The sequence below is a fragment of the Plectropomus leopardus genome, chromosome 7 (assembly GCF_026936395.1).
Source record: "Plectropomus leopardus strain MGB_pleo_1.0 chromosome 7, ASM2693639v1, whole genome shotgun sequence".
NCBI lineage: Eukaryota > Metazoa > Chordata > Actinopteri > Perciformes > Serranidae > Plectropomus > Plectropomus leopardus.
Window position 1 is genome coordinate 19,119,504 of NC_142182.1, and position 15,060 is coordinate 19,134,563.

Genomic DNA, 15,060 nt, shown 5'->3' on the forward strand with positions numbered 1-15,060 from the left:
AGTTGAAGCTCCTTGAGGCCCTACTCACAAAATGGTTTAGTCCACCTGAGCACCAGTTTTATTTCTAAATGTAGGTGAAGTCAAATATGCTGCTGGAGCACCAGTATACACTGTCCAGTCTGTCTATGAGAAGGGAAATTGGGGTTCAAAAAAAAGAAAAAAGGAAAAGTAAAGAAGGAAAACTGTCATGATAAAAATAAATAAATGAACAAACAAACAAATAAATAAACAGTGATTTAAAAGGTGCAGCTGAATTCTGTTCGTTAAAGTCCCAGAACATGTCTAACATAAGCAAAATAAGTTCTGTTTAAAATCTAACGCATTTTTGATGCATCATCTTTCTTGAATGCTGATGGTATCTCTGGTTTTCTACCCTCCAAACATTGGTGACGCTTTGCAAAGTATTTGTATGTGCTGGTCTGGACTTTTGGCATATGCAGCTAGTTGCCTGGGAAGTACACATTTATAGGCCTACCCATTTTAAACACAACAAATTCATGGAAATTCGGTAAAATATTATGGAAAAGTTTTGAATATTTATTGGTTAAAATGTTTGGGAACACTGGAAACTACTTATGTGATAAAAATAGTGATTCCCCCCATTTGCTGTAAAGCACATGGTCTTTAATATTATTTAAATATATCTAAATAACAGTACATGTAGCCTAGCGATATACAGATAAAAAATGACAGCAAAATTGCAGTTAATCTGATGTCTAACTTAAGTAAGTGTGTACACGTGCATTTCAAGTCTTTCTGTTACGTTGGTCGCTGGCTTTCTAAACATGTATTGCTGCCTCGACTGCTCTTTGCGCGTTAATACTGCAGTAAAAGCGTTTGATAGAAAGATGCCATTGATTTTTATCAATTTCTCAAACCGTTGTGTTAATGAACACATCCCTGCTAAAAGACGTCCCCGCCTCCCGATATTTCGGACCAATCACAGCGATGCGGGTGATCATTCCGCTCATTTGATTGGCTACAATGAATGTACCAGGAAGTTTACATATTTTTGCCACTGTGTGCAGGATGGAAATTTAGCTGCTTTTCTTTAAAGGTTAGCGACACATCTAGCGTTCATTTTGAAATTGCTTTGCTTCGAGATAATCGCGTACGTTATATTTCCATTACATCCAAAGTGTTTCACATGCAGCCGTTTGTGTCGGTTTGCAGTTTAAGTAATGTTGTGCTTTGCTAGCTAACGTTAGCTAATCAGCAGATCCAAAATGAAGATTATGTTTATTTAACCATGGAGACATTTAAAGGCTAGCTGTATTATTAGATACTGACTTTAAATGTAACGTTAACATCGGGTAATACAACACTAAAGACCTTTAATAAAACGTAGTGAGCCGCAACACTAGAATATTTCAACAAATTAGCGATATATTTTGAACTATCTCCGTATCTTTGGGTTTTTTTGAGTAGTTGTTACTCCAGGAGAATTAGTCAGGCTGAATATTTTTTTTTGATTCAGTATGTTCATAATGGGTCAACCCTTGAATATAGATATTCAAGAGTTAACATCATTACTATAATAATGCACAGTAACTGAAGTGAACGAAATGGCAGGACAGTTCTACGAAATAAGAAAATTTCCAGGATTTCTAGGATTTTAGGACATTAGGGCAGAACAAGAACCTCTGTTGGGGGGTGCTGGGTATCCTTCACTATCACTAAAGTACAGTGCATCAATAAATGTACTCAGCTTCACTCCATCACTGTATGTGATAAATATATTGCGATCAGTATTGCACAGTTTGCATTCTGTTTTGGATATTTTTTCCTTAATTGTAACCCACTGCATGTTAACATAATGGCACTGGTGTGTGTGTGTTTTTCCATACTGTGTGTCGTCTCCAGACTACCATGGGTAACACAGAGAGTGTGGTTGTGCAGAAGCGGCTGGCCCGCTTCCGCCCCGATGAGCGGCCTTTGATTGAGGGGGTCTTCGACAGGCTCTTGAGTGGTGCTGGGGGCCCTTCAGGTGCACCCGGGAAAACACCTGCAGGAAAGACACTAACGCTTGAGAAGCTGCAGGTGTGAATATTAGAGTAGAAAATAAACTGTATAATTTGAGCATACAGGTGTCATTCCAAGAGTTTAACAAGGACAAATAGAAATAAACAGTAGAATTTCTGATTAGCATCATGTCTGAAAATGATTAATATTTCTATTCCAGATGGAATATGTCATAGATGCAGTTTTTAGGAATCTTATTTAGACCATCAAATTACTTCCTCATTATTTTTGCAGTCCATACTTACTCAGAGATATACATAACTGAAATCATTTCCCTTTACATTAATTTCCAGTTATTGTTCTGTTGAAGTTAGTGACGTTTTACAGATTCCTAGACCTATAAGTAGGCATCCACACTCAGAAAAACTCCACACTTTTTTAAAACTTTGACAGTATTTAATGTTCCACTAAGCAAATGTCATAACTGTGTATTCAAACTCTCAGTTTATCAGTCAGGTAGTCTCTGCTTGTGTGTTGCTTTGTATAATCAACCCCTTCTTTTGTCCATCCCAGTCCTCAATGGGCAGCTTGGCTTCAGACTCCATGGTGAGGAGGATCTACCAGTGCATGTGTAGCATTGACCCTGGACTGGCAGCGCCCCCAGCTTCTGGGAAGACCAGCACCTCTGCTGCATCAGGAGTAGGTCGAGAGCAATTGATCATCTTCCTAACAGACACACTGCGAGGCACCGCAGAGGAACGGGCTCCTCTTGTGATGGCCATGTCCCAGCGTGGAGCAGGGGCACCAACGGTCGTCACATGTGAGCAGGTAGCAGAGGTGAGCAGACCTTGTGGACCTTCTTGACAATGATATAAAGAATAGCATCTGATGAAGTTACTCAATACTCAAGTTGTTTTTTAAGAGCTACTATTTTAACTCTAACTCAAGTAGTTATTCTTTATTTACTTTTACTTGAGTTAATGTGAGGCAGACAGCTTTTTGTAGACCACATTTCATATAACAGGACAATTCAAAGTGTTTTGCAGAGCAATAAAATACATATTAATGCTCTAGCAATCTTGTTTAAATGGTAGTATGCAGATGAAGTTACTGGTTTGATGTGGCTGCAGAACTTTAAATCAGAGTCCAGGATAAAACCAAGGTTTCTTGCTTGACTCTTAGTTATAAGAGAGAGATATTCAAGATGATAATTGTTACTTAATAATTATGGAGTGACAACACTTTTCCTTGAGTACTGTTTTGTTTACTCTGCCCACCATTGGTCACAACCCTCCCTTCTCACTCTGCTATCTCCACCCCTCCTCACTGAAGCCCTGCTCTGTTTCTTGTCTCTCCTTAGTTCCTCCAGGACCTGATTTCTACTATAGTTCAGATTCTGGTCCACAGAGGGCGCCTGCAGGCCTGGAGGCCAGAGAGAATGGGAGACGGCTCCCTGGGTGTCAAACTCCTGGCAGAGCAAATGTGCTCTGAACTCAAACCATCAGGTAAACGGATTATTTGAACACATTAACAGTAAGGAAATGTGACTGATGTCCTCTCTTCTTGCTGTTTCACTCCTCAGATCAGGGAGCTTGTGACGTTTCCTGCCTGGAGGACTGGATCTTCAGGGTCCCCCAGGTATCTTTGTACCTGGAGATGCTGGTAGCTGAGGGCCTAAATGTGTCCCTAAGCAGCCGGCCGGCTCCCACCCTGCTGCCCCCCTGCAGGGATACGCCCTGGAAAGAGCTGAGGTGTCTGCTGGACCTTCCCATTCTTATGTTTCTGGCACCACAGGTCAGAATACAAATGTGTGCTGGATCGTACTGCTAGAGTCTGATCAAAATGTATGTATTCCTTCTTTAGTTTGAGCTTTTTTTTTGGTGAAAGTTCTAAAACCACAGTGCAACTAGTTTTTTATGAAGTTTAACAATGTGAAAATGTTGGCATTTGCAAACACTGGAGAATTGTTCCCATGTTTCAGTCTGCATTATTTGGGCATGAAAAAATGAAGAAAAAGAAAGAATCAAAGGAGCAAAGAGAGACACAGATGCCAGCAGGTGCGCCTCTCTTGTTTTAGTGGCATAAGTAGATTCTCAGTGGTTTGTTAATCATTGATATGTCACTCATGTTCCACTGACATATACCAGTTTCATCAGTGTATGCTGATGATATGCCAGTTTTACAGTTGTGTGGTGCCTCTGTTAACCCTTTTAACCTTAGCAAACTGGTTTGATTTCTCAAAAACATGGGATGAGGGCAGTGAACAATGAAAGAAGAAATGAGCCAAAAATTAGCAAGAAATTATTCAAAAATGCAAGACAATAATCTGAATATTAGTGAAAAATAGATAAATAAAAAGAAATGTTTAATAAAAATAACAACAAAAAGACAAACAGGACTCGGGAAAAGTGCTTAGACATTGAAATTGTTTTTAAGTAATTAATATAATTTCCCCTAGCTTTTTTCTTTTGCGCCTAGACACTTTTCCTTAGTTTTTTGAAGATTAATTTTATAAATTACTAATTTATTGCAATTTGTGTAAAATTCCTTGCCAATTTTCTCTTTGCCTACTGTCGCATGTTTTTGAAAGACATTGCACCAACTTTCTAAGGTTTCAAAGGGTTAAATGGGTATAAAAGGTATCTGAAAGCAGCACAAACAAATTCGTGCTGTAGTCGCTGCACATTTCAAAAGGTTAAACACTATTTTTACTCTGTAGTGACGCACTGTATTTATACCATCAGCCACTTTTCCATCCCGACACTGCTCGATTCCTGTTAGTGAAACTATCAGCCAAGCTTGGGCTGAACAGAAGCAGGGCTGTCGTCATGTAGTTTTCACTGCCATAAATTTGACCTGTTCTATTTCTACAACAGGAACCAACAGCACAGAGACCACTCAGTCAGGTCGAGCGGTATTAACTAGAAACTCAATAAATCAAGTGGTAAGATGAGGAACAAGTTTTTTCATGATATCGTGGCAGCAGTGTGAACAGTTCCACCTATCTTATTGTCTTCTAGTTTTATTACAGCTGCAGACCGTTCGTCAGACTTCACTATCAAGCCCACAGTGAAATCAAAAACACCTTTTGCTCTACACATAGTTAATCAAGTCATATTATATATGTCTCTCCTGTGACTTAACTGTTTTATCTGGGCCACTCACACTATTTTTGACCTCTTCTCAAAATTCACTGTAACTATTACTTTGCAACTTCCTGGCAAACAAATCAGCCATCATAGTTTTCTCATTTCCTGTAGGTAAGTCTAGAATTGGTACATTTTAAAAACTCAAACAAAAGTCTCTTCCTAACGTTTCCAGCATTTGTTTTTACAATTATAATGGAACCACTTGCTGTGTAGTGCGTTTCAAAATAATGCCACAGGCAAAGTTTGAGAGTTTGAGTCAGTGTCACTAAACTTTCCACTACTAAAACAAATAACCTAAAACTGTGAAAATTCTTGTTGAATTTAAGTAAATCGGGGTCATCTTTAACAGTAGATTGCTACGTCAAAATATGTTTACAAACTCTCACACTACTTGTGCAGTACAATTCAAGTTTCATTTATCCACCCGTACCCCCGTTACTTTCCAAATACAGTAATTTTTGCTAAAACATTACTATTTAAAACAGTTCCACAAAAGTAGTGATATGCGGGGACTAGTAGTGTGCCTGGGTAAGCATATGCCTTTAAAGTCTACTCAAATGAATAAACAAGAGAAAATCGGAGCGGTTTTCTTCATGAATTAAACGTAACACAGTTTATGTAACTGATATACAAATTATCCTTTAATCTGTTTTCTGTAAAGTAATAAGTCATCTGGGTCACACACAAATATAATCATTTATTCACATGTCTGTGTTACAGAATAATATTTGCTCACAATCATTGCACAACTCTGTGTTAATCTTTCCAGTTGCCAGACAGCTACAGCGCCCCCTGGAGACTTGTGTTTTCCACACGGCTGCACGGGGAGAGCTTCACCAGGATGGTGACCGGCCTGACAAAGTGCGGGCCCACACTGCTGCTTATCAAAGACTCAAAGGGACATGTTTTTGGGGGGTTCGCATCCCACGCCTGGGAGGTCAAGCCTCAGTTCCAGGGTGAGAGAAGAGACGAGCTCCGTCTGATCCCACAGAGATATGTATGACAGATATACTCAACATGCTTTGCTTGGAGGGAACTTTTGGGAAATGACAGTAGGACATTTCTAGGATTTCAGGATGTTTCTAGGATTTTAGGACATGACAGGCTTTGCTAGGGCCTCTGTCTGGGGGTGCAGGGGATCCTCCACTGGCACTTTTATTATAAACAAGTTCCATTTTTGATGCCTGTTTTATGCATCTCATTGATGCTAAAAGTTCAAAAACAATTCCCAGTGTGCAACACTTTATTTTTATTTAAAATTAGAAAATGGTTGGGTAGCCACCCAGCATATTGGGGGCCACATTTGGCCTGTGGGCCGTAAGTTGGTTATCACTGTTTTATGACTTAGACGTAAATTGCTGTTGATTCATCAGCTGCCTTCATAAGTTTCATAGAGAACTCGGTAACATTAGCCTACATGACTTGCTCTTTCATGTTAGCAAATGAACCACTGTTACTCAGTTTGTAGCATTTAAATACTGTTTGCTAGGTACTAAATATACATTATTGTACCTTACATTATTGTCATTATTGCTGTTACTGATGAAAAAAAAATTCTTGTATTGGCCCTACAAAAACTGGTTATGGAATAGCTAACCAGTGATAGTTAAAGCATTTATTTATTATGTAGTGTTTTGGTCAATTGGAAACAAAGCTGATGGTAATGAATCTTGCGGCACTGATGGGTCATCTTTAAGGTGCTGAAGTACCCACTTTAGGAACCACTGCTCTAGGTATCAGGATTTAAAGCTGACTAAAACTTGATTTTGCACTGCTGCAGAAAGAAGAGGAGATTGATTAAAAAAAAAGTCACTATATATCTATATCTATATATATATATATAGATATATGCTTTATTTAACCAGGTAAAAGACTTTTTAAAATCTCTTTTCCAAAAGTTACCTGGCCAAGAGGGCAGCTTAAAACAAAGAATTGAAAAAACAGAAAGAATTAAAACAGACAGACAAATATAACTATTAAACAAATACAACTCTCACACAACACAAAGAGCGAGCACAGTCTCCAGTTAAAATGCCAAAAGTGCAATCATCAAATTTCAGTTGTAACTGGAGTAGCAGTCACATTGACCAATAGAGCTATTTTCTCGACCTTTTAAAAGTGACTTGAATTCCCCCATAGTGATCAGTTCAGACAGCTTTAAGTCCTTCTGTAAGTTACTCCAAGTGGAGGGGGCGGCAAATTTAAAAGCTGAACTGAGCTAAGCAGGAGTGAAGTGGGATGTCTCTGATAGATAACAGTGGATTTAGGCCTCTACATCAAACAATGCTGTGTAGAAACAGTGCTATCATGTTGGTGTGGACCAGACCTCAGATCTAGACTGATATTAAAGCACTGATAAAAGGACACATTGAGGAAGTAATACTACTTGTTTGAATACTGTGGGCTGTCACTTGACTTTTTCTCTCAGATCTTCATAATTTGTATATACTGTATGTCTGTGTGCAGGTGACTCCAGATGCTTCCTGTTCACTGTGTTCCCCAAACTGAGAGTTTATACAGCAACAGGATACAACCAACATTTCATGTACCTCAACCAGAACCAGCAGACCATGCCCAACGGACTGGTGAGACGGCACTAGTTTAACAGTTCTGAGTTGCAAAATTATTGCAAACGTAAAACGATAAAATTGTAATTAATCGCGATGAACTTTTTAAAAAGATTTTATAAATTAGTTTTTTGACAGCCCTAAACAAGATAATTTCATGTTTCATTGAATAAAATATTGTTAGTTGAATTCCAGAGGTAGTGTTCCCACTTAGGATAAAACCAAAGACTTCAGTGATGGATACAATTATTCCTATTCTAGACTTGTCATCATTCCTTGTCTCTCGTTGTGTTTATGTTTTGCACTGTACATCAGGGTATGGGTGGTCAGCATGGTTACTTTGGACTGTGGCTGGACAGTGACTTTGGCCGCGGCCATAGCCGTGCACGGCCCAAGTGCACCACCTACGGCAGCCCTCAGCTCTCTGGAGAGGAAGACTTCACCCTGGACTCAATGGAAGTGTGGGCGGTTGGAAAACCTCCAGAACCAGAGGAGGTCAGAGTCAGAGAACTTTCTATTTTATTTCTTTTTTTAATGTTTTTTGGCTTTTTTTTTTTTAAATAGCTGACACAACAGAGACAGACAGGAAACGTGGACAGAGGGTTAGTATGACATGCAACAAAGGTCCCTGTCTGTAGTTGAAACACTGATTCTGTGGTATGCTAACCATTCAGCTATCAGAATATTTGTTCAATTCTTTATTTATCCTGCAAATGTAAAGCAGATCTTGTTGGACTTGTTTACACACATTTATACAAAGATGAACTCAGTGCAGGCTGTGTTCAGCTGTCCTGTGCTGCAGCTGTGGTGGAGTTTTCCCACAGAGGTCACAGTAGACGGGTTTCCATTACATATTTGCACAAAACTTAAGCAATATTTTTGAAATGACGATAAAACACAATTGTGAGATGACTACGTTGCCACTGAGGGATGTTATGCGAGAAGTATGGCAATGGATATTCAAGACATTAGCAGGTTTATTTCAGGTGATAGGTAGCTGTCATTATTTCCACTCAAAGACGACGTAGGCGTTTTATGCGAGCGATGAGGTAAAGGCAAGCCCCTTATACGTAGGAGCAGCCAAGTATGAGGGAGATAATCTGGGAGGTGATAGTCCAAGGTTTCATAGAGGAATTATGGATTCAAAACGTCCGGATGATCAACTCAGCTTAGTTATGTAGTATAGTTGTAGTTATGTGATGCACTAACACCTCTTGTAGCGCCTGCTGCATCATGCCCGAGGGAGCCAGTTCCTCCCGACAACCTCATAGCATAACGTCATGTGACCTTTAACACCCAAAAAAGTGTTTACAATCCAGTTTTGTGAAAAACACCTCATACAAGCATAAAAACTTCTTTTGCAATTAATGGGAGTTTTTTTTTTAGAAATTGACATGCTTCCATAAGGCGTATTTTATATTTGCAGTTTCAGTTTGCATAATTTGAGCGTTAATGAAAAATCTAACATGAAGGGGCCGTATACCGCTGCTGTGGGGGAGACGTGTAGAAAAGAGCAGGGTCAGCTGGAGGAGAGATGTGGGAATGACAGAGGGAGACAGACAGATGTAGGCAAAGCCATAGGTGTAGTGTTGTATTCAGTCAGGAGGAACAGACGAAAATTATTTTTCAGGTCTACAATTTTGTCACACATATTCATATCCAGTAAAATTATAACAATTCGCCACCCATTTAATTTAGAATTCAGGCCGAGTAGAACATGCAAAATCAGGCATGTGATTAACTGCACCACAAATAGAGAACCTTATTTACATAATAGCTTTTATACACGATACAGCTGTTTCCTTTCGAATATGCAGAATTAAACCTGTGGTAACTGTTTATGATTTGTGTTTCAGGATGAGGACGGGGGGGGCAAGAGGAGTATCCTGGATGTGGATCCAGAGGTCCAGGCCATGATGGAGATGGCAGGGAAGACTCTCCACAGTCAGGGCCTCAGGGAGCCAGAAGAAGACCAGGAACAATGAGAGGCAAAAACAGTCTTAGCGTATTAAGACTCCCGGTCCACAAGGTGTGATTTTATCATCTGACTGACATACCTGGATAATATTAACACCTCGTCTAAGACACGTCTCCATCATGCAATAGAGTGATATTAGATTTCTCTTCCCCTGCCTTTTATTATGTTGAGACCTGAAAAGGACAAAAACATGCAGTTTCTTCAAAGAGTAATAGTTATTTTTTAAAACTTGGACCCTTTTCCCATGTTGTGACCAAGTGACTAATGAATTTTGGTGGGTTTGGTGACACCAGTTTTAGGGCTGTTTCTGGTAAAACAAAAGGGATATTACTTTTTAACAAGAAGTCTACAAAAACAAAAACAAACACGTTCATGCTGCGTTCACATGGAATCAGGCAGACATCAGTTGATGGCAGATAGAAAACACTCAAACAACAAACAAACAATTTGATGAATGGCACGATGGTAAAACAACATAAACGATGTTATGTTGCAATGGCGGTACCATATTGTTTACAAAGAATGGAAGAAACTTTATTAAATAAAATTATTTTTTATTTGTAATTTCAGGTAATTTTCATCTTAATGTCTGGTTGTAAATTCCATTGTCCTGCCTGACGTGCACTAACATGATGTTTGATTTCTCGTCTGCCGTCTCCCTGATGCCATGTGAACGCAACATTAGTGGAAGTACAAATGCCTCAAGTGGTTACATTGCAGCCTGTTTTGCAGCTGCTGGCTGCAGCGCTTTCGCTCCATATTGGACCAATTTCGAAAACTGTCGTTCCCACTAGTCACTTAGTAACAAAAACATGAGATAATTGTGTCCAAGCTGAAAATTACAGAAGTTACCCTTTAATGCCACACCACACTAAAGTCATTCTCATGTTAACGCTGATCGACTGTTTAAATATATTGTTGTCTAATGAATTGGTCATCACAACATAAACCAGGCTATTAAGGCCAAACTCGGTGTAAAGGCAGCTTGTAAATGGTCTGTAAAGTCTAATTTAACCCCTTTCACACACAACAGAAAGCTACCAGTGTGCAGACCTCAAGCCAGCTTTCCTAATAAGTGTGAAGGGAACCAATGTGTCATGGGTGTTTTCACGCTTACTTCCACTACACTACACTGATGTTAGATAGAAGCAAACTTTTTTGAATTCATATTTTAGAAATACCACAGAGAAATGTATCACAGAATAGGTAATGGATGCAGTGTCTTCAGTGAACCAAAATACATCCACATCATTTCTTCTGAAACCACTGACTGAAGTACGTATTAAGTAGGTGAGGTAAGTGAACACAACAAAACAGTCAGTTACACCTCATGTAATCATGTATAACAGTGATGTAATATATGGGGTTGTCCTGAAGGTATTTAAAGAGAGAAATAATTGTGAATTGACAGATTATTTTATTGCTACAGTATTTAAAACCCTTTAGGTTCCGTTGACAAAATCGGAAATGGGCCTGTTAGCCTGTGTCTAGATGTTCCACATTCTGAGCCAGTATATGTATATGTGAGCATGTGACTAAAGACAGTATTTTCATGAGAAGTTTAACCCTTCGAAACCTCGAAATTGGTTTGATTTTTTTCAAAAACAATTGAAAACACGGGAAAACCACCACAACTATCTGGCCATTTTGTACTGTGCAGTCTGAAACATTTTATTACCTCTTATAATAATTTAAATTGTATGGGAATATAATTCAAAGTTGAAATTTCTGTGTCTGTGTGTGTGTGGGTGTGTGTGTGTGTGGGGGTGTGTGTGTGTGTGTGTGGGGGTAGGAGTAGGAGTACATTATTGCAGTGTTGCTTATGTTAAAGAAAATGGGGGTCTGGAGTAAAGACCTAATTTAACATGTATTCCTCAGTTGAGTGAACTTTTACAATTTACATTTTGTTGTCATCAACATAAATGACCACATCTCCACTTTAACATCTCTAATTGTACTAATACAGACACCTGCTCAGAGACTGAGAGATGCACTGTATTCATGCCCCTCCTCCTCATCTGTGCTGCTATCATGCAAAATATTGAGGCAAGTTACACATGCAAATCTCTTACATAATCTTACAGAAAATTCACACAGTGGCATGGGGGACATGGTTCCACAAAGAATGTTTGTACTTTTCTTTATATTTGTGTATGGAAATGATTTTATTATTTTATTACCAGAAATGTGAATATATTTTGAGTTTGGGATTACCTCATTACAGTATCTGCTCTTTATTACACTTATTCCACCCCAGGCTGTTTATCACAAGTGCATATATGGTATAGATGGTCACCATTTATCCTTTATTATATCAATCAGTCAAACTTTATTTTTAAAGCACTTTTCACACAGTTTAGGGTATCTTAGAGGCCTGACATTTTGTCTTAGGTTAACAATAAGGGAGCAGAAATATATTATGAGCAGTAAAATAATGGAAGGCCAATGTTCAGATGTTATGCATTACCTGGTGTATATATTTATATATTTGTGATTAATTTACTCTTAGATTTTTTCCTGATAATCTTTTTTTTCAGCTTTTTAAGAATCTTTCCTCATCACTAAAAACACCCAAGCAAATTGTTAGGATTTCTTTTAAAAACTTTGGGGAGAAAGGCAATGAGCAACTTCATAAGAAATGTTCCACAAATTGTGAAAAATAAGTTGATTTAGAAAGTTATTTTTAAAAACCTAGGCTAAATTGAAGAAAATAAAGTGTGAAAAAAGAAAAAAACTATATTTGTAATGATCATAATTAGTGTTACAGAATTATTGGGAATACTGTAATGGTTAAGCACCTTTTTAACTTTTTCGTTCTTTCATTCTTGCTTTCTCTCTCTCTTGCTTTTTTCTTTCTTTTTTATTTTATTTTAACTGAATTTGAGGTAAGTTCTGTGTACTTTTTAATAATTTTCCTGCCGATTTTTTTTTCATTTGCTGCTCATTGCCTTTTTTTTTCTTGATTTTTTTTTTTATCATGTTTCTGAAAGAAATCAAGCCAATTTTCTCAGGTTTAAAAGGTTAATGGTCAAGCACACCGCACTTTGACAACCTCCTGCACCTGTCAATCATATGTTGATGTACTGTGTTAAAGGGTGGCGCAGTTTTCCCTGTGTCCTCCAGCTGCACTCAGCATCAGAGACAGAAGACTGAGAGGGTTTTCACATAAAGTACACTAACCTATGAAGCTTAACAAACATTTATTTTGAAAAGAAATACCCTAGCCTGTAAGCCTCCCTCCTGACAGGTCACAGTTGCAGCTCAAATGCTCTGTGGTCCGATGCCTCTTGCACACTGTAGTTTGCATAGATACCGTCCTTGTGCTTCCGGTCCCTTTTTTTTTTTTTTTTTTTTTTTTTTTATAACTTGTAGGCTAAGCCTATAATGCAAGTTAACTTTTACTTCCTTGTACACACAGATAGAGGAACTGACCGTTTTGCGGCTGGCCTTTTTGTCGACACTCTACATCCTCTCCAGCTTCTTTCATGACTTTCAAATCATGATCAGATAGAAAACAAGCGGCAACTTTGCAGAGCTGAAAAGAGTCGAACTCACTTGTAAGGTAAGTCCTTTTAAATATCATTTCTTTTTTGGGTTGGCCTCGTGTTAAAATGTCTGTGTAGTGAGTTAAGTTAGAAGAGGGGAAGTCCGCTTTTTACCAGCAGTTTATCTCCTGAGCTTCAGATGATGGGTGTCTCAGCAGGCGGCTGCTTGCAGCTCGCAGCTGTCGGTCCTGCACTGTCATACCGGTCCCACCGGCGGTTATTGCACAAGACGGTGGTGTTGCATTCACCATCGCACTTAGATCTGTACTCGTTGTCGTGTTGGTGATTGGTAACCATTTGAAAGCAGCTAAAATAGAAAAAAAAAAGGTTAATCAAGAAAACAAGCAAAAATAATCGAGTGCATTACAGTGACATAAGGACGCTTCTCATCCTTGTGCCACCATGCGCAAAGTTATAGAGAACTTTTAAATATATAAATAAATAATTAGGCTATTTATGGCAATTTCCTTACATTATGAAAGAGTGGCCAACAGTTGTGTCCATGCACAACAATTTTACATAGTTGTTATTAAAGCTTCACAGTTGTGTAGGCAGTGTTAGGGACTAGTTAAAGTACTTAAATCACAAAATAAATGTAATTGTAAGCGGTTACAGTTACTGAGAAAAGCATGTATGGTAATTTAATTACACTAACTTAAGGCACTTGAAATGTTAACATCTAGCAAGTATTATAAAAAAAAGTTTGCATTCACAATCTGTCAAAAAGTTCTTTCCAGTTTTTGTGTGTCTTTTTGTTGTTCAGATTTTTATTACTCCACTGTGCAGAAGACAGAATATAATGATACATTCGGGTGTGCAACTCTTTGTGTACTCGCTGGACTTGGACTATAGTTTAAGATAATTTTGAGATGGTATTAAGCTTTCTACCAAAGCGTGTTTACATCTCTGTGCCTCTGCACTGTCACTGCAATGAGTAGGGGAATGACTATAAAGGAAAACGGTGTAATTTTTTACTGTGAAAAATCACCAATTACTGCCACTAAACACAACCAGAATTGGGGTGAAATTAACAGCAACATATGCAACCACGCTTATGTTTCCCCAACATTAGCATTTAGCTATATGTTGCATTGTATAGTGTAAACATATGCAGTAGCATGCCTGGAGTAGATGACCATATAAAAAAAATATGTCACACTACAGAGATGTACTTTTGCAATAGATAAAAACATTGGAGACAAACTATTAAGAACAGTAAGGAACCTGAGGTTTCAGGCTCACATTGCAGTTACGCCATATTTGAGACTTAGGCCATATTGAAAATGAAAATCGGTCATTGTTACATTATACATATGACATAAAATACAGCACAGCATAAAGTTTTCCTTTAAAGGCACCCCAGCCTTTTGTCTTTGGTTCAGGGCAGTGTTTCTTTTCTAACTGCTTAAAAAATTAAGGGAACGCTTAATCGTCACATTATAACACCAAGTCAGTTAAACTTCAGGGATATCAATCTGTACACAGCACAAGTGATTGTGAATCAGTCTCATCTGCTTTGGTGCAAATGAAAGTGCAATGGAGAGAATAAAGCAAGACAACCCCAAAAAGGGAATGGTTTTGCATGTGGTGGCCGCAGACAGTTGCTTTCCTTATCCTTCCTGACTGATTCTTACTGACTGACTGTTGTGTCCTTGTCACTGCTGGTAACATGAGGTGGCACCTGCAGCCTAATCAGGTTGCACAGGTAGTACAGCTCCTCCAGGATGACACATCCATATGTGTGGTCGCAAAGTTTGCTGTGTCTCCTGGCACAGTCTTAATAGCATGGAGGAGGTAGCAGGAGACCAGCCGTCGCACAAGGTGAGCTGGACAGGGCCGTAGAAGGGCATCAACCCAGT

General features: G+C 38.7%; 2 protein-coding genes across 5 annotated transcripts in view; both read left to right on the forward strand.

Annotated features, from left to right (window-relative positions):
- The window catches only part of meak7 (MTOR associated protein, eak-7 homolog), a 45,984-nt gene extending 32,772 nt beyond the window's left edge, over positions 1-13,212 (forward strand). The window contains exons 1-10 of one of the 4 annotated variants that reach the window (XM_088080133.1): positions 996-1,057; positions 1,864-2,040; positions 2,536-2,799; positions 3,323-3,467; positions 3,545-3,756; positions 5,881-6,067; positions 7,578-7,696; positions 7,994-8,173; positions 9,535-9,707; positions 13,075-13,212. In XM_088080133.1, coding sequence (XP_087936259.1) covers positions 1,870-2,040; positions 2,536-2,799; positions 3,323-3,467; positions 3,545-3,756; positions 5,881-6,067; positions 7,578-7,696; positions 7,994-8,173; positions 9,535-9,663 — 1,407 coding nt within the window. In that variant the 5' untranslated portion in view covers positions 996-1,057; positions 1,864-1,869 and the 3' untranslated portion in view covers positions 9,664-9,707; positions 13,075-13,212. Of the gene's footprint in view, positions 1-995; positions 1,112-1,863; positions 2,041-2,535; positions 2,800-3,322; positions 3,468-3,544; positions 3,757-5,880; positions 6,068-7,577; positions 7,697-7,993; positions 8,174-9,534; positions 11,875-13,074 lie in introns of those variants that run through there. The other 3 variants (XM_088080131.1, XM_042495530.2, XM_088080132.1) reach the window with 3 other exon arrangements.
- The window catches only part of plcg2 (phospholipase C, gamma 2), a 28,794-nt gene continuing 26,811 nt past the window's right edge, over positions 13,078-15,060 (forward strand). The window contains exon 1 of the mRNA XM_042495529.2: positions 13,078-13,218. The gene's annotated coding sequence lies outside the window, so the exon portion shown is untranslated. The remainder of the gene's footprint in view (positions 13,219-15,060) is intronic.